Source organism: Rissa tridactyla, chromosome 2 (genome assembly GCF_028500815.1).
Source record: "Rissa tridactyla isolate bRisTri1 chromosome 2, bRisTri1.patW.cur.20221130, whole genome shotgun sequence".
Taxonomy (NCBI): domain Eukaryota; kingdom Metazoa; phylum Chordata; class Aves; order Charadriiformes; family Laridae; genus Rissa; species Rissa tridactyla.
This window is the reverse complement of record NC_071467.1, coordinates 157265602-157290562: the sequence shown is the minus strand read 5'-3', so window position 1 is coordinate 157290562 and position 24961 is coordinate 157265602. Positions and strand designations below refer to the sequence as shown.

Genomic DNA, 24961 nt, shown 5'->3' with positions numbered 1-24961 from the left:
TTATAAAAACTGAATCGTCAGAAAATATTCTTCCTGAAGGGTATTTTGAAAGATTTGACCAACTCAAGGACAGCGAGTGAAAATGCCATGAACAGGAGTATTTGAATGCTAACAGATCATTTCTTTGTAGCAAACTCTAATATTCCAAGGCATTCATTTCTATCATCAATCTACTAGTAGATAGTGTGGACAAAGATAGGCTCAATGTGTAAAGAAGACATAAAAACTATATCATTATGAAACCTGAATTCAATTTTAGTCAAAGTCCTTTATTAAACAGATTATCATCAAGCGTGTCACTCATCCAAGCCTCTGTAGTATGCTTCCTATTGTAGTAAACACTTTGAGCTGGCAGAATCACAAATGATATTTACTATTCATATCATGTTGTCCTTTGTTTTATAGCACCTGACCATACAATCTTCCATTTGGACCTTGATTCAAATACAGGCAAATATGACTTAGAAGTGATCAGCAAATAGGAAAGCGAGAGGACATAAATTTTACAAGGCTTTCTAGGGATTATTATTTTTAATCCTATGGCAATAGATATCAACAGACTGTTGCTACAAAATAATAGGAAATCAGTAATACTACAAGAAGGCATCAGGAAGGAAACAAAAAAGAAAAACCGAGTCATGTTAGAAAAATAAATAAATAGATAAATAAATAAATAAATAAATAAAAACCTAGAAAACCACTCAGGTTAATAACTTCCAAAGTATCTGGTCCTTGACGGTATATCTGTCTAATAAAAACAGAAAGTGCTCAATATAGAGATTATTAAAAATTTTACTTATTGCGGGACCTACTATACAGTCTTCCAAGAGAAGTTTGTCCCGCCCTTTACAGAAAGGAGAGAAGAGATGCTGTTCCCTGCCCCTCCTATGGAAGCCGGGCATCACCAAGCAGAGCTAGCCAGTACTCTTTGGAAAGGACACGAACTGGGTATTATGTACATAAAAGAAATAAGACCTCTGAAAAAGTGAAGTTCTTTCTTGAGGTTACCTGGAACACTTTTGTTTGCCAATGCTTGCCAATGCTTGCTTATCTATACTGCAGAAACGGTCATAGTGTTTTGCCCACAATTTGCAGAAGAGCATTAACTGTGCAAGTGACCATCACAGCCAGCAAACATGACCTAAGGGCTGGATGTATTACATCTGATAGCACCAGCAAACTGTAGAGTGTTCTTTCCGAGCCACCTGATGTCAGTAATCCATTAATCTGATAGCCTGTATTGATTCTACTCCTTCCATATTTCTGTCCTCACTAAGCATTTCAGAATTTGCCAAGGATACTGAGAGTAAAAAAAAAAAGAAAAAAGTGATTTTATCACATCAATCATTTGAACAAGGGCGTTCTAGCATTCTATTATCTTTTACAGATATGTTTAAGATTCTCATCACTGGGATACCCACAGGCCACAAAAACTGCCCGCAAAAGTTTTACATCAGTTCAAAGCATATACACTTTTGTGTATGTACCTCTAAATGTCATAAGTAAGGAAGGATAAAAGCAAAAGTACTTTCATTCTCCACCACGTTTTCAATCTGTGTGTTCCTTGTTATTCTCTTGCTATGAAAAAATATGAGACAAGTCCAAATTTCAATGCCCAAATTTCCTTAAAAGAAGCATACTGCAGTTTACTGCAACAGATACATGCAGGGAGGGGGGCTGCTGATAACAGAGATCCTAGGGAAGGTCTGTTTATTCATCAGAGAAGCACTTAGTAGGGGGAGGTCACACGAATTCAGCTGAACTAACCAAAATCTTACGGTAGTCAGGGAGGTGGAGACAGGTAAGTAAGATTTGAGACGGCCTGAGCTATCCCACCAGCCCCTCCACAAGGGCATGGGTCTCCTGCAGGTCTCACCTCTGACATCCCTGTGGAGGAATCTTTACATAGGACTCACCACCAATATTGGAGCAGCGTGAGTGAGTGCTGACTGTCCATGCAAGCATGATCAATGTAGACATCAATGTAAGTGCCTTAGTGAGATGAATTTTGCCCCCCTTCTTCACTATATCCAGAGAGCAGGTACTACCTTTTCAACTCATGCAATGTTGCCCTGATTAAACAGTATTTTCATAAATTTTCCTGCATAACTTGGCCTTTAGAAAATGACAAGTGAAAGAGCCACAAGTACAATTCACATGTAACCATTAATCAGCCAGGAGTTACTACAATCAAATTTTGTCAAGTTCGCTTCATTTGGATGGGCTGCTGGACAGGAAATAAATCCCCTGAAATTTTTTGAATCCTCTAAATGAGTGGTTTCCAAACTAGAAGTCCAGTCTCTAAGTATAGGCATGAACTTCTAAGAAATAATTTTTTTCTCATAATTAAACTAGCATCATGCTAATACAATATTACTAGTTTGTAACTGAGACTGTAACTAGAAAATATTTAGGAACAAACATCCACACAGATGATACAAGTGCAAAATTAACTGTAATTAACTATTCCAACAATCCTTTTGGAACAATTTGGATCACAAAGATTTCTTCGTCCTGCAGCTGCTTACAACAGAGGTATATTTCATGTATTGGTACCTAAAGTTTGTTCACCCTGTTGGCTTTTGCTTATCCAAATTTTGATTTGTTAGTTCAGGTTATGCCATTCAGAAGCTAGAACATCCTTTTTGTCTTCAGAAAGAGCACAGAGATTAACTTCAGAAAGCTGAATAAAAATTAAAAGGAACACAGTAGATGCTGCTTTAATGAAATCAGAGCAGTTCTACTTATATGAATTAATTGGAAAGTCAAGAACTGTTTCTACCTTGCTGGAAGTTGCATGTTTTCTACTCACGCACCCTGCAAAAGTATACAGGGCAAATTATTTTCCTTTCCTGCTGATTTATTTATATGACACCAGTATTCATAGATGCTGCAATTTTATTGTATGGAGCGTCAGCCATAGATATGCACTGCACAAAAAGAAAGCACCTCTCCTGAAATTGCTTCACCAAGTCCTTGTTGCAGAGTCAGTGAGTCATAAAGCTTTTTACTTTTATAAAGTCTGAGCTACTGGGCCTGAAACACACTGTGTTTGAAAACTTCTGAAGACGTCACCTCAGAGGGAGCACCAAATAATTGTAACCCCCAGTGCAACTAACCCTACTCCAGAGTTTTTATTGTACCTCTGTGTGAGAGCTTCTCCAGGATGATCCTTAGGCGCTGAAGAACAGGGGGTGAAATGTCATATTTATAGATGTCTATTACTGGCACTCGCTGACATCTCCCAAATATTCCATCTGCAGGAGAGAGAAAAAGAAAAGGAAAAATATACATTTCGTTTTCTGAGAGGAAGAAATGTGTGATGAGATGCGCATTTCCAATGTATCCTAATTATATACTGAAGGAAACTTTTAAAAGACACTTTAAAAAGCTATCAAAGGACTACTGAAGTCACGGGACTGGGTATTTTCTACCAAAATAAATAAATACCGGAAAGAATATTAGTTGGAGGAAGATTCTATTGTACAAGTTATGCATACAGTTTATTTTATAAAGTAATCTCAGACTTCTGCTCCCAAATCTTTTAATGTAAGACTTCTTTACTCAGTGGGAGCTTATTCAGTGGGGAAAAAAAATTAATGCTCAGTGCCTACTATGTTGCAGATGAAAAGTGCAGCATCCAGAAATATAAATATTAATTTGCAGAAACGATGAGGATTTGCTGAAACATTTTTAATGCAGGAGCTGTGTGTTAGGCATTGGTAAATGAGAACTGAATCCGTAATGGCTAGTAAAGGCTCATTTCAAGAAGTACCCTCTAATGAATGCAATAAAAGAAAGCTGCTCACAGAACAATGAGATATTAATGTGGCCTAATTTATTTAGCTCCATTCCATTTGTCTAAAATGACAGACTCTTCTCATCAATGTCTTTTCAAATCACACCTTCTAATTAATTTAGCTTCTTATTAGTCTTTATTTAGAGAATTGTTCATTTTGAGACAAGCTTCCTGTGTATGTGTGGGAGGAACAGGGAGTTCAAACATTCAAATTACCTTTCTCCCTTTCATACAAAAGACTAATTCAGAGCCTAGGTGCTTCACATACAATCTGACCATCTGCAATTCCAGGCCTCAGAAAAAGAAAGTGGCTTCATTTATTGTTCAAAACCCTTCTCTTCTATATAGTGATCCAAAGGAAGCAATTTAAATGCAACAAGTTTAATTAGCAAAATCTTCTACTGCAGTACTAGTTTTAACACAGTAATTACTTCTGCTCTGATATTACATCTATGCTCAAAAAGGATAGTTACAACAGATTAGCAGAAAATAACGGTAAGTATTAATTTGCAACCGTCCATTACTTTCTCTGCTGCTTCACAGAGCTAAAAGACTACAAATGGGAACTATTGGCCCAGCTGTTCACGAAACACAAATAATGGCATAAAAGAAAATAAAACAATCCAGGATGCAGAAAAAGGGCATTATTAGCCTTCACTGTTAAACACAAATACCTCATTGAAATTAGCCAACTTTTGCTTTCTTTGCCTTTCCAATCCTCCTGTCACTTACAACTGCCAAATTAAGTTAATCCAAATTAAAAACTTACCTCTGAGTCTAATTTTGTTATTGGAAGCTAGGTTTATTTTAGAAACCGCATACACAGATCTGGTTTGTTTTTCTGCCGTATGATGTATAAAGCAGCCTAACAGCAGATTAAAATATTCACCTCCGTTGGAAATAAGCATAGTATATAAATATCAGTCACTTGTAAATGGATGGATAGCAGGAATAAAGAAGGTCTTGATTCAGACAGGAACAGAAGAACATTTTAACGTCTACGAACAAGATTGTTCAAAATGAAACATGACTTGAAATAGCCAGTTCTATTTTGGAATACCACCACTACTGGCCACAAATAATCAGGACAGTATCTATGTTTATATAAACTACTTACATTCCATGATTTTTTAAAGATAACGTACCCTAAAAATAATTATGACCTTATTTTAGAGTCCAGGAAAGCATACATACGCAGCATGAATTACAGTTTTTCGTATTAAGTATCATTTAAAGATAATTCAAAAGCTAATTCACTCACAAACTCTAAAAGAGACTTAACCTGTTCTTCTAAAAACCGAATTTTCAGAAACATTGAACCTACCGCCTTTGAATAGAACAAAACCTATTTAAATTCTAAAATCAACAATTAGCACGAGTCTGAGCTGCATTATACAATCTACCCCAAAACACTAGGACTGCTTAGGGAGGAACTGCAAGTTATTTTGGCTTTTGTACTTGAAATATGGGCATAATAAGCTTTGAAGAGGCTGCAATCACAAATAGGGCTCTGCTCTGCTAAATGCGGTACTAGGAGAGCTGAGAGGGAGCAGCATGCTCCAAGGGGCGCTTGGCAAATACCATCTCTAAAATGCAGAGGGTCTTTATAGCGGGGATTACAGTTGGGCTGGAGTTGTGCAAATAGTAGATTTTAGTTCAGGTCAGTAGTTTTTTTTTAAAAAGTAGGAATTTGCACAGGTTTTTCTATTTGGGGTTGGTTTATTTGTGTTTGTTTTGGTTTGGGGTTGGTTTTTTTTAATTTTTATTTTTTGATTGCAAGGCTTCTGTGGCACGATTTAAAACCTAAAAAATTAAATTGAGGTTGAGAGTTCAATTTTCAGGGTACCTTTAAATTAAACCTTCTTAAAATTACATAGACTGTGGGGAACGAGTGGCAGGGGAGAGCAACTTTAGAAAAAAGTATTTGTAAAAGATCCCTCTCTTTTTCTTTCCAAGAAATCTATTTGGCAGATGTGGCCCAAATTCAATAATGGCTTTGGTCCAGCACAAACTTCATTTTCGCTTAAATTACAGCTAATGTTTAAAAACTGTCCATTCTAGTCTGCTATGGACTATCCAAAACCACCGGGATCTTTACAGAGAGTAAACACATGTTGTGTCATTCCAGACCAGCTGCCCCCAACGCTGGAGCAGGGTGATGTTGCAGTACCTTGGTGTCCGAGCACCCTTTCATGCACCCGTTTGACTTCCAGCAGCCTCTAACGAGGGCTGCTAGAAGCAAATTGCCCAAAGTTGTCATGAAGCAAAAAGGAAAATGGACAAGCTCCCAGATTTTACAGTAAATGTCATACAGCAGAGGAAGTTCAAAGTATGAATGATGCTTTAATAACCACCATCCACTGTATGCCTATAGCCGTGAAGAGTGTGTTCATACTGAACTTTGATTAAAATTGTATTCTAAGAAGGAACGTAATATGCAAAAGACATCTGCTCTTTACACATGCCCAGAATGAGGAAAGGTTGAGACAACTGATCAACATACACATATGGTTGCTATTAAAGTGCTATCATTTGCTAACCGTTACCAAATAGTATCTGAAATTTCCATAGTAATATCTTATAAGTTATACTTAGACCTGGAAACATCTGCGTTAACAGCATGGTAATGTTGACTTTTAGACGGCTTCTACATTTGTTTCCAAAGAAGTGACTAAAACAGAAGAATAATATACCCAAGGAGACAGTGGAATGTTTCTTTCTGTATTTGGCTATTTACTAATAGGTTTAATGTTTGAGAAAAAAAAAATGCAAGCATAAATTTTTACAAGCTGCTATTTAAAATCTTGAATTTTGACAAATATATATTACAAAGTTATATGCCAACATCAAAAGACACAAATTTAACGTAACCCAGGTGCCCAAAAAGATCTCAAATAGTGACAGATTTAGTAGAGACAATATCCTGGAGCATGATACATGTATTTACACTGAATATTTATCATCTTATAGTGAAAAAAATGCAACTGATGGATTAAACAGTGAAAAGTCAAAACACAAGTTCTGGAAGGATGATTTTTGAGGAAGGGATACAAACAAATGGAAAACTCCCATCTTAATTCATTATTATTGCCCATTTGCGATGAATTAGTGGACATTTATGATCTCTATTACTTACTGAGGAAGGAAGCACCACGTTACATTCGTGACTGACGTCTATGTACTGAATCATATGAAGGGAGAGCATGAAAAACTATAGTCTGAAACACAGTTTTGAAGAGTTGATTATGTGAACAGGTTCAGTTGGTTCAGACAGACAGGCATCATGTGCTTAACAGCTACTAAAAAGTCTTTGGAAACTTGCACTGAGTGACCACCTTCACCTTGAAGGCAAGACTGGTCATGGGCAGCTGGTTCATTCAATTCATTTTAAGTAGTGTTTCCTACAAAAGAAACCCAGTGTATAATAAGCTGTCCTTAGCTAGAGAAACATATCCTGTCCTGGAAGCACCAAGTATGGCTAATCTGACAATTGAAACTGAGATGTATACGAGACTTGGCACAGTTTTGAATAATACCAGCAAAAAAAGCATGAGTTCTTGCTGAGTGTATTTTGCTACTGAGCAAAGCTACAAGGACTGGTAGAGACACTGGAGTTTGTCTGCAGGCTAATGAAAGCTTGATAGATGTAAATTAAAAGATTGTCTTTTGCAGCAATTAATTATTTAGATCTACATGCAGTGAAATTTTCACATGGTGCTGACAGGTGACCTTTGGAAAGGAGCCTTTAAGCGGATGCTTTGAAGCACCCAGTTCTTCTGCTCTTCAAACTTCCTGCAGCAGCCAGAAAGGAAGCGGTGGCTCTCCAGAACGTGACAGGATTCGCATACATGGGTCGACCAACACTTCAGCTTCCTTATCCTAGTTACCTGACTATTGTTAAAAAATTGTAAAGTAGAGCTTTGTATAAAACATAAGGTTTTCCCCATATTGTAGGCATCATGCCTTGTTCCTGTGTCGTAACTTAAACAAAAAAGTCCACAGACCCAGCAGTGTGTGAAATGGAACCTGCTGCCACCTTTGACTGTATCATTTATGCTTTTGCATAAACAAACTTCCTCTAATGTTTCTCTAATGTTTCTCTAATGTTTCTGCAGAGTTTTCAGGGGGCATCGTTCTTCAGCAACTTAACCTTCTGTAAAAAAAGGATTGTTTCTTCTCACTCAATATGGACATTACTTCACAGTCCTTCCCCCAGCTATTGGTTTAAGGTGTTGTAAGGTCCAAGAGTAGTCCAGGACTAATGAAAAGGCCAGTGCTTGATGTTTTATAACCCGAGTTGCCTACTGGAAAGATTAAATCATTTTCCAATGGGAACCATATTTGCATCTCAAAAGTCTCATGATACTGCACTTCAAGGTCACAGACGTTAAATGTTTTAGGAAGTATGAAGGAGATTGTGAAGGTATTTTACTCTTCTCTCCCTACTATTTCTCTCCAGTATGGTGTTTGTTTTCAAAATCCTTTTCCAAAAGAAATAAAAAATAAAAAATGTTACAGTTCCATGAAGAGGACATAAGTTGCATACCAGGAGGCTTCTTTCAGAATATATAGTCCACAAAGCCACATTCAACATTTACAAGTAAGCTTTTCAGCAAACAGCATATTTTTAATATTCCATTTATTAAAAAAGATTTGTTCATAATTTATACCTCTACTTTTAAATTCTCTTTACAAGTGAGGTGGAGATCACACAGATAGAGCAACAGTGGCTTCTACAGTGTCATTTCTCATGCAATGTTTTGAAGATATTACTCCAATGCTTTCAAACAGCCAATGCTTACAAGCCTCACTGCAACAGTCCGGCAGAAAAGCTGCTGCTTGCAATCACGGTTAACTGCATCCCAAACCTGCAGCGCTCCACGGAGAACACAGCCTTCCTAGGAGGCAATCTCCCCGTGTTAAACTTTTAAAACCTTTTTACCATTTTATTTTGCTTATCTCTATGCAGCCTCGGTAGTCCTTGGTTGTTTCCATTTCGGAGCAGTAAGAGTGGCATCTAGTGGCCAGTTTGGTGCTCAGAGGTCGGTCCCGGAGCACACGCTTTTCACCACCGAAATTTATTGCTTTCGGATCCATTTGACATCATCTGGAATACACAGCTCTGCAGCCACAGCCACCCTCAGCCTTCCTTATCCATATGGCTGATAGGCATGTGGAAGTTTTTAAGGCAGTTATTTAGAATTAAGAAATGCAATACAAAAAAAAAAAAAAAGCCTAAGCTACTTTTTCTAGAAGTAATGCGTTATTAAGACAAATAAGCAAAGCGCATACAGATTGTTTTAAAAAGCATATGTGGCGGCGTTCTGCTTTTGCTAGTGTGTAAGGCACGAAACATTGTGCAATAAAAGTAAATCCTCAACTGTAAATAAAACACAAAGCACATTTTTTGTAGATTCATGTGGTAGATTTAAGAGAAGCACCACAGGAAACAGAAAACAACATTATAAGATGTTCTAAAATTAAAAAAAAAAATAAATTAACCAATAAGAAAATGCAGTGGATACTCTTACTAACAGTCCAGTAAATACACTTTTCCTCAGCTACTTAATAAACCACTGCCTGGAAGGCAAAGGTAACTTGGTAAATTTTGCTCAAAGCCAGACCACCTAACAGTCCTGTAAAAGGACTGTAACAAGATTTAATGCCTTTCCTCGCATCTTTGGACACAGATATTAAAGGAAAAATGTGGATGGCCCATCTGCTTTTGACCAAAAAAAACCCCAAAACCTAAACCCCAAAATACGTTTTTGCTGATTGGAAGACTTGGATGGGATGTTAGTGATTATGACAGTGCCAGCATTAAAAGATAAAAGCTCCCATTAACAGCAGTATTCGTTAGCTGTTGTGCAAACATTGTGATAGGGATGGGATTTGCGAAGATCCAAATCATCCCGAGGCACGTCTGAGAGCAAAGAGCTCCTCTGGGATTTACAGTCCCCTTGTCTCAAGGAGTAATTCTGAGAGCAAGTTCTGGAGGACTCTGTTCTTCCTTCATCAAAAAAAGATATAACCTTCAACAGACGGGAAATATCATTTCAGGAACTATTTCTGTGCTAGCCTGCCAATTTAAGTGGTGGATCGTACGATCCCAAAATATTATGCACACTTTCACTTGCGAGGTTTTCTTAAGTTACAACAGAAATATGTAAATTGTAGAGAAAGTAACTAAAAAATCCTGCTCTCTCTTGAGTACAGCGAAAGGAGGGAAGGAAAGGACGGTGAAAAAGCTAGCTACATTTTAACAAAGCAAGAGGATAGCAGGCTCGCGATGAAAAGAGGTGCTCCCTGCTTCCAAAAAGCCCCTAAGTTGAGTTATTCAGCTAAGAGAATGAGAGGTGCAGATTTCAATGCCTACTTTCTGCCATTCAGAGCACAGAAACGAACCTGAGTCCTACCAGGTCGCACGCAGGCCTCCCAGCTACAGCAATAATGGCCGTGCCTTGGGAGGAAAGGGCAGGGGGGAGTTGGAGGGAAGGAAAAAGTAGAGATGAAAAGAAAGGAAGTCTTAAATTTTTGCTGCTAGAGCTAATGTTCCAGTTGAGTAATGCTTAAATAGCACGCTACTTCTTAGAGAACCAAACATGAATTTTCCACAGCCTAGGTAACTATGTGGAATGAAAGCTGTGGGGTTTGGCTCCATGATGAGAACAAAAAAGGATTATAAAGCAGTGACTGAATCAACATCTTCCGCATCCAGATGACCACTACAGTTTGTAAGCCACAGAAGCCATCTGCCTCTGCTTTTGATCTCAGAGACAAACCCAGACTTGAGAAAACCTTTGACAAAAACCCAAGAAGCTCTAACTGTAATACATTAATAGGAATTTTCTAAGCAAAACGACATATTCAATATTAGCTATGATATCTCTAAGAAAAAAGAGCTTGCAATCAAAATCATCTGAACAGCAATTCCTTTTTTTTGTTGTTGTCGATATTGGTATGAAAGAAAAGAGAGGAAAGACTTAAACCCAAAAATCCTCCTCCAAGAGGGAAAATACTTTAAATTCAAGTATAAGTCAAGTATTAGTAGGCTTACAATAAAGCTATCTCTTTTTCTGCAGCATATTTAGTCACCGGACTGCAAGACTAACACGTAAGTTTACATTTTACATTGCTATCTCATTAGTGAGAAATCTGAGCCCTGTTCCACCCCCCATCTAGAAAAAGCTATTTTTTTCCACAAGAAAGACAGAATACTGCACCAAATTCTGACCACATCACCACCAGAAAGATAGGAATAGACCAGAAATGTTCCAAGAAAAAGCAAAGAAAGGAGGTAACCACATAGATCCTTAAGCCTTGAACTATCCGATTATGGGAAAAGCCTAAAAGTTTATGCAACATGGTTGATTAATTATTTATGGCATTATTGGGAGAAATGGAGTGAAAAGACAAAAATGAACACTCTGAATCAGAACAAGTTTCAAGCAGAGAGAAACTGTTCTGAAGCTGTTCAACTGCCTCTTGGAAGAGTAATGGAGCTCCTCTTGCTTGCACTGGTTAAAATTAAGCCAGAGCAATAGGGAATGATGAAACATGAACAATTCTGGTTTTACTTAATGTGCATTTATGAACAGAGGTTACTGAAGGGACTAGGAATTTATTTATGAAAGCAATGAGATGCAAATATACTAATGCTTATTTATGCACACTAATTTTCCAAGTATCACTGAGATGTACTTCAGTCACTTCAAGGATCCCCATTACATTTTCGGTTGGTGCCAAGAACCACTTTGGTGCTGGCAATGTCTTCACTGTGTGATCAGACTGTAGCTGCTCTTGCATCTGTATTCCCAAGGCAAAAATAACTCTGCAAGGAAACATGTTCAGCAAAACGGATTTCTGCATTAATTTTCATTTTGTATTAAAAACAAAGTAGTGAAAGTTTTAACTCGTGCTGTCTAAGTGCCAAGAACTTATATTTTAAGAGTTAGTTATTACGGGTTTGCAGGAGACAGTGTTCTTGTGAAAACATGACTAATGACCATTCCATTCATATTCATCAGATGCAGCATCTAAGAGTTAGAGCAAACTTGGTTTATTTCTGACCTTTGCCAAACCTGACGCTTTCTAGATCTTTGCAGGACAATATTTTTTGGGACAGCAGATTATTTCTGTAATCTGAGCTACTGAATTTATTCCTAAATGGAATTGACTTCAGACATGCATGAAATTATAGCAATAAAGATCTCCCTCTTGTTCCCTAGCTGCAAAGTATTACAAAAGTTATGGAAAATTATGTTATGCCAACCTGAGCGCATCAGCAGAGATTTCAAATGCATTCCTTTATGAAGGGGAGGGGAAACTCGTATAAAAAAGGGTAACTTCACAGAGTGCTGCACCCTGTGGACTGATTAAAACTGTTTGGTGCTATCTCAGAAATCTCTGCACCTTGCTGGAGTATGAAATATCAGCACGCCTAGAGAAGCCACAGCACATCGAGGTGTCTCTGGCAGCTTATCCACGGGCACTGGAAGAGCCGAGAACCTCACCTCAAACTTTGACAGAGGGATGCTAACAGTTTCTGCTGAACAGTCTGGAGAGCGTGAAAAACCTGACAGTCTTCAAGCAAGCTGTGCTTTAAAATTGGCTAATTATGATGTTACATACCCAGGACCACCTTATCAGAAGCTGCAATGAGAAAAGTCTTTTCTTTCACAATGAATTAGAGGCCCAGCCACAGCTGTCCCCCCACTGTGTGACGGAGCCTGAGCACCGCCCGCAGCTTCACTAACGTCAATAAGTGAAGGCCGTGAGACGTTACAGTCCTCCTTGCTTGGTTCAGACCCCAGTGTCCAGTCTGAGACAATATCAGGGCAAAAGCACTAATAGTCCTGGAGGATATACGATCCTAACAGCGAAAAGCTGGAATAAGGAGATGATGTCATTCGGTATGCAGCATTGATGAGGTCAGCGCGGGAATACAGAGTTCTGGTGTCCAAATTTTAAAAAGAGCGATAAATTTTGGGAAGGACATTAAGAGAAGCAAAAGAGATTATCTACGGGCTGGAAAAAGCCCTACGGTGAAATGCCTTTTCCAGCGCAGAAATCTTCAGAGCAGAGGATGATCTTTTGTCTCTATAAGCCCGCAGACAGATTAAATGATATGGGAACAGAGATGTGGAACAGGACTGGGAGCAGTTTCAGAAGTCTTTAATTCTCCTCAGTTTTGTGTGCTACTCTTCATAACAACTTTTAAGACTTGCAATGTCTGAAATTATGACAAAAATGGCCCTGAAAAGCAAGATTTTTCTGCTTTTGCAACAGGCGCAGAGACCCCTCAATGCATGTGAAATGCGCAACCCCAAATTACTTGCTATTTTATTCACAGAATACATAAAACTTACAGGAAATATTTAACATTTGAGCATAATTCTAAGTTGTAATGTGCTTTTTAATATACTTTATACAATTAAAAGCCATTATTTAACTGGAGTTTGGGGGCAGAATTTAAGCTGCTCACAGCTTTAGATTCCCCGGCAATTTGAATGGTTAAGTACAGAAGTTGTATACTCAGCATATATACTTCTTAAAAGAAGAGAGAATAAATAAGAATAATTTTGAACAAAGTATTCATGCTACAAAAGGAGGAAATAACGGTTCATCAAAGATGCAAAATAAAAAAAAAAAAAAACCAAAAAACCAAAAAACCAAAACAAACCACCAACTTGAAAGCCAAGACTACAGGATCAGCAAAAATACCCACTGAAATAATATTTTACTAATGAGCTCCATACTGTACGTTTCTAAATTTCTCTCTCATACTATATTGCTTATGAAGAGCCAGATTCTTGCTTGGGATAATGAAACTACACAGAAAATAGAATATCTGGTTTTTATCTCTTCTTATAATCCAGCTGAATGCTCTTCCAGGCAGAAATCGTCACTTTTTTTTTTTTTAGCATGTTTTGATAGAGCTAACAAAATAGACTGCAATCCTAAATGAAGGAAAATGCCTCTACCCAAAATCTGTTATGCTGAAGCTTCTCTTGGATTACTGAAAATAGTAACACACGTTTAAATAATATTGCTGCACTTATGACACCTGTTAGATGGATAACTATTCACCTGGATCTCTGCACAAAGACCACTTTCCTAAGCGTGTCACCTCAGAGTTTCAGGCTTCTGCCGGTGCTTCTCCATTCCCCAGTTACTCAGCCGGGCAAGCCCACGCTCCCGTTCTGGCCAGCAGAAAGGTTTGCAAAGGGACAGCAGCTCCAGGGTGGTCGTATGGACGTCACCAAAGGCATCTCCAAAGGCAAAAATGTAAACAGAACTGCACACTCACTAATGAAAGCATAGGGAGAAACCAACATTTTAAACATGTGTGAGGAAAAAGAAAGGTGAATCCTAAGGAAGGAAAAAGCCACCAGCTTCTATCGCTAGCCATATTTCAGCACTAATTTTCCAGTCCAAAAAATGCTTCTATGATGACGCGTAATTTGGGTATACCTAATCTAGAACGATTCCCAAACCATGTACAGATATAAACAGTTTTTGATGCATCCATGTTTAATCTACAATAGCATTTTCTCCCAAAGGCATCAAACAAAACAGTAAAATTTTTGTCTTTCAATCTGGCTTCTGCATATCTAGTAACTGCAGTAATTTTACAGTGTATATCATTTATTTCTTCACTGTCACTAAGAGCAGGAGCCAGAGACAACTGTTAAAAATAATTGCTACTATTTTCAGTGTTTATGAATGGACAATGTAGGAACAAGACAACTCATTTCTCTCACCTCTGGAGGATCACCCTTTCAAATAAAAATGTTCCCCCCCGAAAGGGCAATCCAGAAAACAACCTGCAAATTTCAATAAATTCAAGATCTTAAAGTCAGCACCCCAAGTCTTTTGCACAAACTTCATTTGCCACAAAGTTCATATTCTGCCACTGACTGCTGTCATATTTGGTGCAACTTGTTATGGGTGGAAAGATAAGCAGCAGGGCAGCAAAAAGAGGAGGTTTATCTATGGCAGCTAATCTCCTCAATCAACAGCACTCAGCTCTGCTTAACAGCCGTTGCCAAGTAACGGGGACCAGCTTTTCTTATCGGCTTCATAATGTTTCATTGACTATTCAGACTAGAATAGAAAGCTATGACACTCAGGGTTATAAGCAGCACAAAATGAAAATGGCATATTATGTGGTATGAAGAAGAGAAATCTTTTAGCCCTCACCTTATCTGGACAGTGACTGTTATGCAAAAAAAAAAAAAAAAAAAAATCATTTTCTGCTCTGCTTATTTTAATATCACAAAACAAACAGAAAAATATATCTACATGAACAAGATATTTTTTTTTAACATTGTTGGCAGGTCCTTGGCAATTCACTGACATTACTGATACCTCTTATACAGAGAGACAAGGGTTGCGCAGATCCCTATTACATTACCGAAAAGCAAGCCTTTGCTGCTTATTCTAAAGCTATTGCAGCAGCTTTAATGCAGTGAGGGATGTCTTCTCACAGTAGGTGGGATATTCCTCAAGCCTTGATAACCATGACCAGAATAAGACAATCTATGCAAAACTGACAACATTACATTTCTTTAACGGTATTACTACTTCTCTCTCCTTTCTTCATCTCCGCACAGATTCCGATTTTCTGTTCAAATATTGATACTCTTTGTGTAGCGGAGCAGCAATAGCAAAGCCTTATTGCGTCTCTTCTGATTGTGATTTTTTTAGAGTAATCACCTTTTCTGAATATCTGGCTACCAAAATTTAAATCTGGAGCCATCCAGAATTATGATGAATTGTAACTGCCATTGTGTTTTCATGTTATAATCAACACATACAGATTTATATCATTACCCACAACAGGAAAAAGTGGTAAATAAATAAGAGAATATGCTTAGACATATTCGCTGTGTCAGAGAAACTAATGATATACTCCCCAAATTAGAAAATAAATTTGTTTACCTTTGTTCCACCCCAAAGAATGATTAACCATCCCAAAGTCACCATATCCAGAGATCTACGACCTCTCAAAATTTTGTCTTTGACATATTTTCCCATGCCCAGAAAAGGGAAGGAATATCCTGCAACAAATTTTACACTCATGGAATTCTTTGTCTTTCACACAAAGTTCAGCTTTGGATTTGAGGCAAATATTTATAAGCATCTCAGGTTGCAAGTACTTCTGAAGGATGTCGTGTTACCCAGTCTCTTTCTGCACAAACTCTGATGCATTCAGTTACTGTTAAGCACATGCCTAAATTGAAATTAATTGCAAGTCTCCCAGATGCTACTGGGAATATTTCCATGCTTAAAAATAACTATTTGCTTAAGCAATTGTCTCTACTGCAGCCTCAGTGTTCCATGGCCTTCTTGCTTTTCCAAAATTTTAGAAAAACCTGAAAAAATTAAAAGCAGTTGCAAAACACTGCAAGTATCATATCATATCCTTCAGGAAATTTTAAAGCCTTGTTGTATTATGGAGCCCATAGGATGAATATCATCTATTGAAGCAGAAACGCACCTTTCTTTGGCACTGAAGTTTCCTGTGCAGATACGATTTCAAAGTACTGATTGTGCTTAGGTTGAAATGTCTCATGCGATCATGACACAGTGTGATATGGCTACGGGCTCTCTTGCATTTAGGATGGGGTTGATGAATTCATTTCACAAAGGCATCGTTTTTGTGGTCGTCTTTTGCTGAAAAATAACTTCTGAGATATACTCACCACACTCTCACTAGTAAACCTGCAGTTTTATCTAGACAATGCATTTAGGTGACCGAGAGTAGGGTTATCGACTACTCCACATAGTCACCTCCTTCCATTTTTCATCATTAATGAGAACAGACAAATTTCAAATAAGAGAAGATATTATTTCTAACAACAAATAAAAGGAACATTTCTTTCTGTACTAAATGGCATGAGTTTTAGGGAAAAGTGTTTTTGAATCTGATTCAGTTCACCAAGGCTTGCGTATGAGATCGGAGAGGTAAGTTAGAATTGTAGTTGCTGCAGGTTTCCTCCAGAACCAACAAAGAGAGAGGGGCACGTGCTGAAGGTGATTTGGCTAAACTATAATCTAAATCATTAAATTGAACAGATATGTGTCTTAATAGGAATAAAATCACAAGGCCTTGATGAATGGATTAGCCATAACAAAAGAACAAGTTATAAAACAATCTGTGGATTCAACCTTAGCTGAGGTACTGCTATCAGTTTTCACCCAGTTTGGCTTTTCAGCTAACGAACACTACGAGGAGGTGCTACACCCACTTCAACTTGAGTTGCTTGAGTACAACAATAAAGTAAGAGCGTGTTCAAATAGAGAGGTGTTGAGTTTTCTTCTATCACTCAAATAAGTAAAGTTATACATTTATTACTAATGTGAATCTATCGATTTATCATAAATTGAATCTATCTATTTGAAACCATTACTATTTGAATCATTTATGGAGCATTATTTTAACCAGTGTGATAACACACACACACAAAACCCATATTTTCAAATATATTCCCTTCACTACACTTCCACGTAGATATATAAACTGTAGCAAGAAACTTGAACATCAGTAATTTTGGTTCTTAAGGCTTTTGCTTTTTGCTCTGAGCCAGGTAGAGGGTGTTAAGTTCTCAGTCATGGAGAGGTGACAAGGTTCATTAAAAGCCAATGATGGCTTAGACAGAAAGAGGCAGAAAGTATTTCACCTTTTCATCTCAGAAGCAAATGCACCCTGACATAAATAAGAGGCCTCTTCAGCCATGACCACACAGTGCAACGTAGAAGCACTGCAAGCGATTGCAGGACTGAAGATTTCAGTCCCATCAAGAAGACTCCACCAACTCCTGGGACCAAGCGCTGCTATTTTAGGACGTGTCCATCACCTGAAGTGGCTTCTTAAAATTTTAGTTCAAGAAAAACAACTAATATATCAAAAATCTATTTAAATTTCTTTTTTAATATTTTACAGTTGTCCCTTTACTTCTGTGCCGTATCAGTAGTGACGTTACTTTTGAACATTCACATCAGGATCCCTAAGGGACAGATATTCAAGCTGAGCATACACACTTAAGAAGCAAATGAATAACAATATCAGATGAGCATATATATGGAGAACTACAGTTTTGTGTGCATAAAATCAGTCATACAGGCTGCGTCATAGGCAAGCAAATACTAATCGCAAGTGCAGATACACATTGTGATGTACCACCTAGGGAAGATGGGTCGGCCAAAATCAGGGCAGAGGTTACCGCTGTTTTGACTTCTGTCCCACAGGGGTTCTGTCCTCAAACTGTAATTTTAAAATACCTGTCATGTTGTTTCAGTACCTTCATGTATTTGGTATCTGGAGTGGAAAAAGGGGCGAAGGAATTAGCTTAATAGAAGCTAACAATGCTAAATAGACTTTGGAATAAAAATTTTGCAGAGCAATATGAGAAGATTCTTACTTTATATGTTGAGAATAAAAATCTTATACTCAAAACAACAGGCCTGTCAGTAATTACAGAGAAATACAGTCTCCACACAGATCCATCATTAGACATCATTCTAGTAGAACCATTAGAAGTGCCCTCGTTTTACCTACAGGCAAAACACTTATGCTAAGCTGCTTCCATACATTTAAGGAACTGATTTCAACAGCACTCTGGTTTGGATTTCCTTTTCTTTTTTTTTTTTTTTTTCCTAAGAAGGCTTCAGAATAATTTCTACAAAACCAACATGGATCATCTTTAATTACTGCATTGCAACCATGGCTATTTAAAAACCCAGTCTCAGCAAAGTAGATGACAAACATTAATGAGCAGTAATGCACACACGGTATTGTAAATGAAAGGATAATGAAAGCAATTTATTTGAAAATTAAAATATGATTAAGAATGGCAGTCTGTACTAGGACCCAGATGCCAACAGAAAGCAACCAATGTGCAAGCAGACTGTCATTAATTTGGGAACTGTATGAAATTGCTTTCCTTTCTTTGACAGTTTTTAATATAAAGTATCTTAACTAATAGACAGCATGAATACACTGGAAGCCACAAGACCTATGGAGATTTTTAGAAGAAATAAAGAACACTACAGGGAAAGTATCCAAGAGGAGACTTGCCGAGAGAGAGGGAAGTACATCTAGAAGATATTTCCAATTTTAGGTAGGAGGAATTACACTCTGCAAAAGTGCCTCTCCACATTGACTCTGGAGGGACTGTCAGTTCTTAACTCAGACTCAGCAGAGTGCCTAATCTGAGGTCAGGTGAACCTCAAGCGTATCTCCAACAGCAGGTGCTCACACCAGCACCTAATTAGGAACAGGACACTTTGGGGAAAGCCCAAAAAGCAGGTGCACCAGAGTTAGCTAAATGCATGCAGAGGAAGTCTAGAAGCGATTTAACTACAACTGTGTTCTCCTTCACATGTGTTAATAAGAAGCCTTTCTGAGACCATGCAAATATGTTTAGGATCTAAACTGGTTCCATCTGTACAGTGTGGGCTGCTAGTTCAAGTCTCCATCACTTCAAGGACCTCTGACCTTTGCTCCAAATCAGAGTATAGCACACCTTGCTGAGCCCTTCTCACTGGGTTCCAGTGACAGGACACGTGAGAGTCGTTCAAAGCTTCACCAGGGGAGGTTTAGACTGGACATCAGGAAGCATTTCTTTACTGACATGGTGGTCAAACACTGAAACAGGCTTCCTAGAGAGGTGGTCGACGCCCCAATCCTGTCACTCTTTGAGAGACATTTGGACAATACCCTAAACAACACGCTTTAACTTTTGGTCGGCCCTGAAGTGGTCGGGCAGTTGGACTGGATGATCGTTGTAGGTCCCTTCCAACTGAAATAGTCTGTTCTAAGGTTCAGCTTCCAAGCAAAACAGAATACTGGGCTACTATGAATGGGATTTTGTTGTATATTTACTAGAACGTTTATACAGTGTTTACAAGGTAAGTAGACCAAGGAAAATCAAGGTAATCAATAAATGGCTTTTTCACCTTACTTTCTTGAATGAATTTATATTTTATGTGTATAAATCACTTATCTTCCTATCAAAAGACACCCCAGAAAAATAAATTTCATCAATATGGCTCCCAACAACCAGTATTTTCCACTGTACGTAAGGTCTGTGGAGAGCTTCTCACTCAGTATTGGGCTGTGCAGTAAACACAAATCCTCCTAGCCAGGCTGTACACTACTGAACCCTGCAGACATCTTCCATCCCTTTTTGTCTTGGATAAATTATTATATGTAATATGTATATATTACCACTGTATGAGTAAATAACTAAATATCTAAAACAAAACTAGCAAGTTTTTAGGGGTAACAGCTGTACCCCAGCTGAGCTGAACCGGTACCTTATCACCACTAACAGCACAGAAAAGACAAAGAAAACAGTTTTATCTGTAGAACTCCATGCCTTAACAAAAGGCTATTCCCTGGCCAGAATACATTCTTCCCCCACCCCTTTTTTTTCCCCTACTGTTGCATTGCTTTATCTATTACTAAATTTTACAAAGATTCTTAGACTTTTCAGCTTCTAATTATTTCTTTTCTGTCAGTCAAGTCAATCATTCAACACATCTTCTTAAAAACTGCTTCGATCTCTGTTTGAACAATGCGACTTTTTGGGTAGGTGACAAGGGCTAATCATCAATGGAAAAATATAAATAGAACCAATGGCTGCTTAAAAATATATTTTAATCCTTAAGAAATCCACTGGGATATTAACAAAAGGTGGTTTTGTCTGCAAAAAGGCATTAACATAGCCATTTATAAAACTAATAGGAAAGCGAGCACTGCTCCAGTAATAATGAAAGTACACTGCAGAATAACATTATGGAAATAGGATACCAAATTGAAGAATTGACCTTGGGGCCCTGGCTTATCCTGGATGAAGATGACTTGTGAAATGAAAATTTGGCTGTAATTTGCTCTTGCTTTCCCTAAAAGGTTGAAGGCATTTCTATTCCAAATGAATAAAACGACTGTTAATTTCATAGCATTAAGCGGGGTGTTCTTAAATATAGTTATTTAAGTGTATTCAAACACATTTTCAAGTCTTATTTTTATTCTTAGAAAAATAGAACGGGTTTTCTGTGATTTTTAAATTTAATTTTTAAATCACTTCAGAGAGAAGTACTTGCTACAGCCAAATCAGCTGGATGCACTATGCTTATGTATCAAGTGTTTATTCTTGATTTAACAAGATCCATTGGTCTGAGCATTTGATACTATAAGTGAACGTGAAACACAGAACATGAGGACGTTCCTTCAAATAATCGTATCACTTTCAAGTAATGGTAAAAAATTATAATCTGTTATAGAAAAAAAAATAATGGCTAAAAGTATGACCATCATAGTTTTGTTTAACATGAGACTTATTTAATAATGGCCATCAGTGCATCCATTTCAGGGAATAAGTGTCACAACATGGTGGTTAAAGTCAGAATTAAATAAATCAAAACAAAGCAGAAGTCACAGGTGGATCGTATCATATGCTACAAGTCTTCCAGCATGTCTTTTACACCAGTAGTTTTAATTATTGGTATCATAGTAGTGCCTAGCAGCCTCAATAATTGTTCAGAGAATATGTATGAAATGCAAACATATAAAAAAAAATTACATCCATATATATATATACTTACACGTAACTATATTTTATATGTGCATATAATGTTTTAATATTACATATATGTATAAAATAAAATAGTAATTTTAAAAACTCTTCCCCAGGCAGATTACATTCATAAATTAGTGTTTATGGCATTCAGATATGGATACACAAGTAAGAGCTTGTCAATACCAGCCAGAATGACAGGCAACACTAAGCACAGCCCAGTTCCCTGACTATACTTCGTATGCTTCACGGAGGAGAATTTCAAGAAGGAATCTGAAGGACAGCTTTAAGTTGGCTTATGAATGGTTATAAACAGCTTCTGTCAAACATGGGGGTAGAAGGGAAAAGGTGCTTATTTGAAAATGAATACAAAGAAGATAAAAGCCTGACGTAACTGGTAAAACAGAAAAAGGAATTAAAACCTGTATTATTTATAAGAAATAAGCCTAATACGTTCTGAGCCTGTATTCAAGATGAGAAAAATTCTCAAATTACATGTCTAAACACAGAGACTCTAATACATTGCTATGTATTTTACCGAATTTCAAATAAAAACACCCATATTTTTCAAATTAACAACCTCTTACAAAATCTTACTCTTCAGTATATTATTGATTTTTCTTTCGTTTAGTAAAGTGGAATCAAGCACAAACAGTGAAAACCTTTGAGATCCATTATTTCAAAGAAAATATTATTCAGTAGTGGTTTACCAAGCTAGCAGCTAAGTTTAAAGCCAAATATAGGATAAGAATGAAAGGAACTCCCTCTAATACATGTTGCACATCAAAATTACTCTGAAAAAAAAAAAAAAAAATCAAACTTCACTTTCAAGGCATTTCTCACTTTTCCCTTCAAAGTTTCTACCTGAAAGGTCTGAAAGGTGGGCTCCAGAGCCCAAAGTCTTGGAAGGATCCTCTAAATTTGAACCTACTGATGAGTCACTAGTGCCTATCATGCTAATACTGGCCTTTAGCTTAAATAGCTCTTTTCTCTCCCTAGTATTTTGTCAATAGCATACTTACAGAGATCAGCTGCATCATCAGCTGTCATCTGCATATCAGGTATCATCTCTCCAGCTTAATCTGCAAGGCTAAATAGGATGTCCTCCTCTAGTTTCCTCACTGAGGAGAGACTTCATTCTCTAATCTCATTACCAGCCTCTTTTTCTATGCACGCACTCCAGTTTCAACTAAATCTTCAATACATTTGAAAGAAAAAGTCCATATGAGTATTCCAGGGGATCTCTTGTTAAGGTTATATACACTGCTACTTGTTTATCTCAGCCGCCATGTGCCTAGATAGATGAGTACTAAAATTGTCCGTGGTCTTTCATGGCACCATCATAATATGGACGTGTGCAACCTTTCACTTTGTACCGTTCGTCTGACTCTCTGTCATTCTACTTCTCAGAGCTACACATTCTTTTCAGTGCAATATTCCTCTTCTCATTTTATCCAGAAAGCAGCTGAGTTTTCTTTCAGCCCTTTCTTAATATTTGTCCTAACGTCACTAATAAAAACACAGAGTGAGATCTTTTACAAAATCAATTCTTCAGAAATTCTATTAAAAAGCTCAGTCCAAGCACTTCTCTCATCAATGCTACCCATTGCCATACTCTAGTAAGACACAGTATTCACTTTATCATTCCTTTCATAGTGTCTGCACTTGGAAATTTAAATAACAGTTTCCCATACAGACCAAGCAAGGGCTTTACTGAAGTCCAGTTAATGCCATTACCACCATTTCCTGTCTAGAAAGTTCTTCAAAAACACAACCGGTCAAAACAAAGAAAACCTTTTCAGGCCACTGGTACAATCACCTTGGGTAGATTTATACTGACTGCTTCCCATTCAGCTCGGAACGGATTTACAGGCTTGCATTTGCCTGACTCATACTCTCTGCCTTTTAAATATAAGCAATATTATCTTTTCTCCGCTCTCTGTTGCTGTGTTTACAATACTTGCTGCCAGACCCACTGTTTTGTGTGTCAGTTCATTCAGGAAACTGTGATGGAGATTATTCAGCATCAAGTCCTTTAAGTGGGTTTTATTTTAGTTATAGTAATTCTGTTTTTCTAATGATTACTCACCTTGGTTAATATCAATCTTATAAAAATCAAGGGAAAACATAAACAGAGCCATAGGATTGTCTCCTTTGAAAACTTTGATTGGCATGAACGTGGTTTGGCTGGTAAATCTGTTGCTACTTTATTACCTGCAATATTAACTGAGGGGTGAGGGGTAATTTTATGAACTGAAGCTTTGTTTGTTTATCTCCTGTCCATTTACAAAGCCATATTTTGAATAACTACTTCCAGACAGATATTTTAGTAACATGCGGTGTGAGCAGCCACAGCCATTAAGTAGGCAAAAGAAAAAAAAACTAAAAAAAATTCTGATAATCTTATTAAGTTTCTTGGCTCTTATTTAGAAGATTAATCAGGAAAACATGAAGGGAGAAGAATCGGAAAAGGTCTGATGCAATAATAACGGTGTCCCTCAACAGATTTACCAGGCTAAAAGAAAAGTCTGATACATAGATGCTCCCAAGAGTATTCCGGGCTTCTAACACAGGCACTCCTTCCGACTCAACTCAGCAATCACCTCTCCATCTTTTCCAAAATACAGTGACCGAGCTGTCGGAAAGACACACGTGAGCCTGCAGCTCTGCACGCTCACAAGTAGGCATCTCCGTTCCAGTACTTGCACACCCACTAGCTTTTCGGGAAACCGCAATAGCAAAGGTACTTACAGTAGTTGGCGTGATTTCCGTGCCTTTCCTATATGGTTGCACTTAACAGTAGTTCAATACTTTCTTTAGAAAACAGATGTAGCGATCACAAAGCAAGAGAACACTTGTAGAGAGATATAAACACAGGTATTTCTCACATCAGTGTCTATAATTCACTACCAAATAATGGTATTATGTCGAAGAGTTCATACAGAAACATTTCGTATTTGATTCATGCAAGTACAGAACATGGAAATTCCTAAATAGGATTAAAATAGATGAAGTCTATCAATCACATTTCATGGTAAAGACCAGTTACGTGGTCAGGAAGAAAGTTCTGCACTGAAATTTGCATGTGGACTGAAAATTGCATTGTTTGTTGATCCTCAAACTGTTCCTTTATTGTTCTAGCAGGAAGAGAATTGTTAATGATAAAAGGTTACATTCATTCTTTGCTGGTTTGTTACTTCAAAGATAACAAGCAAATACAGAAAAAGTCCTACAGTTTGTTAAAAATCTGAGATATAGAATATGTCCTCTCTATTTCAATTTAATGGCATTTTTATTACTAGACTTAAGCTGTAAGTCTAACTAAAACAACAAAAAAACCCATGAAAAACAGAACTGACAAAAATAAATGACACAAAAAGCTCTCAACTCTCTTCAGTGTTCAGAAAAGTGAATTAACATATTTATTGAATTACATTGGCAATGAAGACAGCAATATATTGAAATTCATTGATTTTTTTTTTCTTGACTTAAAAGCAACACAGATGCTTATTACAAAACAGCGGTTCCTCTTCTCATTTTTATCAACCCTTTTTTAACAGCCACTGACATTGACAGT

General features: G+C 37.4%; 1 protein-coding gene across 1 annotated transcript in view; it reads right to left on the bottom strand.

The window, feature by feature from the left end:
- PTPRN2 (protein tyrosine phosphatase receptor type N2) overlaps window positions 1-24961 on the bottom strand; it is a 663063-nt gene that overhangs the window by 487391 nt on the left and 150711 nt on the right. The window contains exon 6 of the mRNA XM_054190602.1: window positions 3144-3257. Within this exon, the coding sequence (XP_054046577.1) occupies window positions 3144-3257 (114 nt within the window). The remainder of the gene's footprint in view (window positions 1-3143; window positions 3258-24961) is intronic.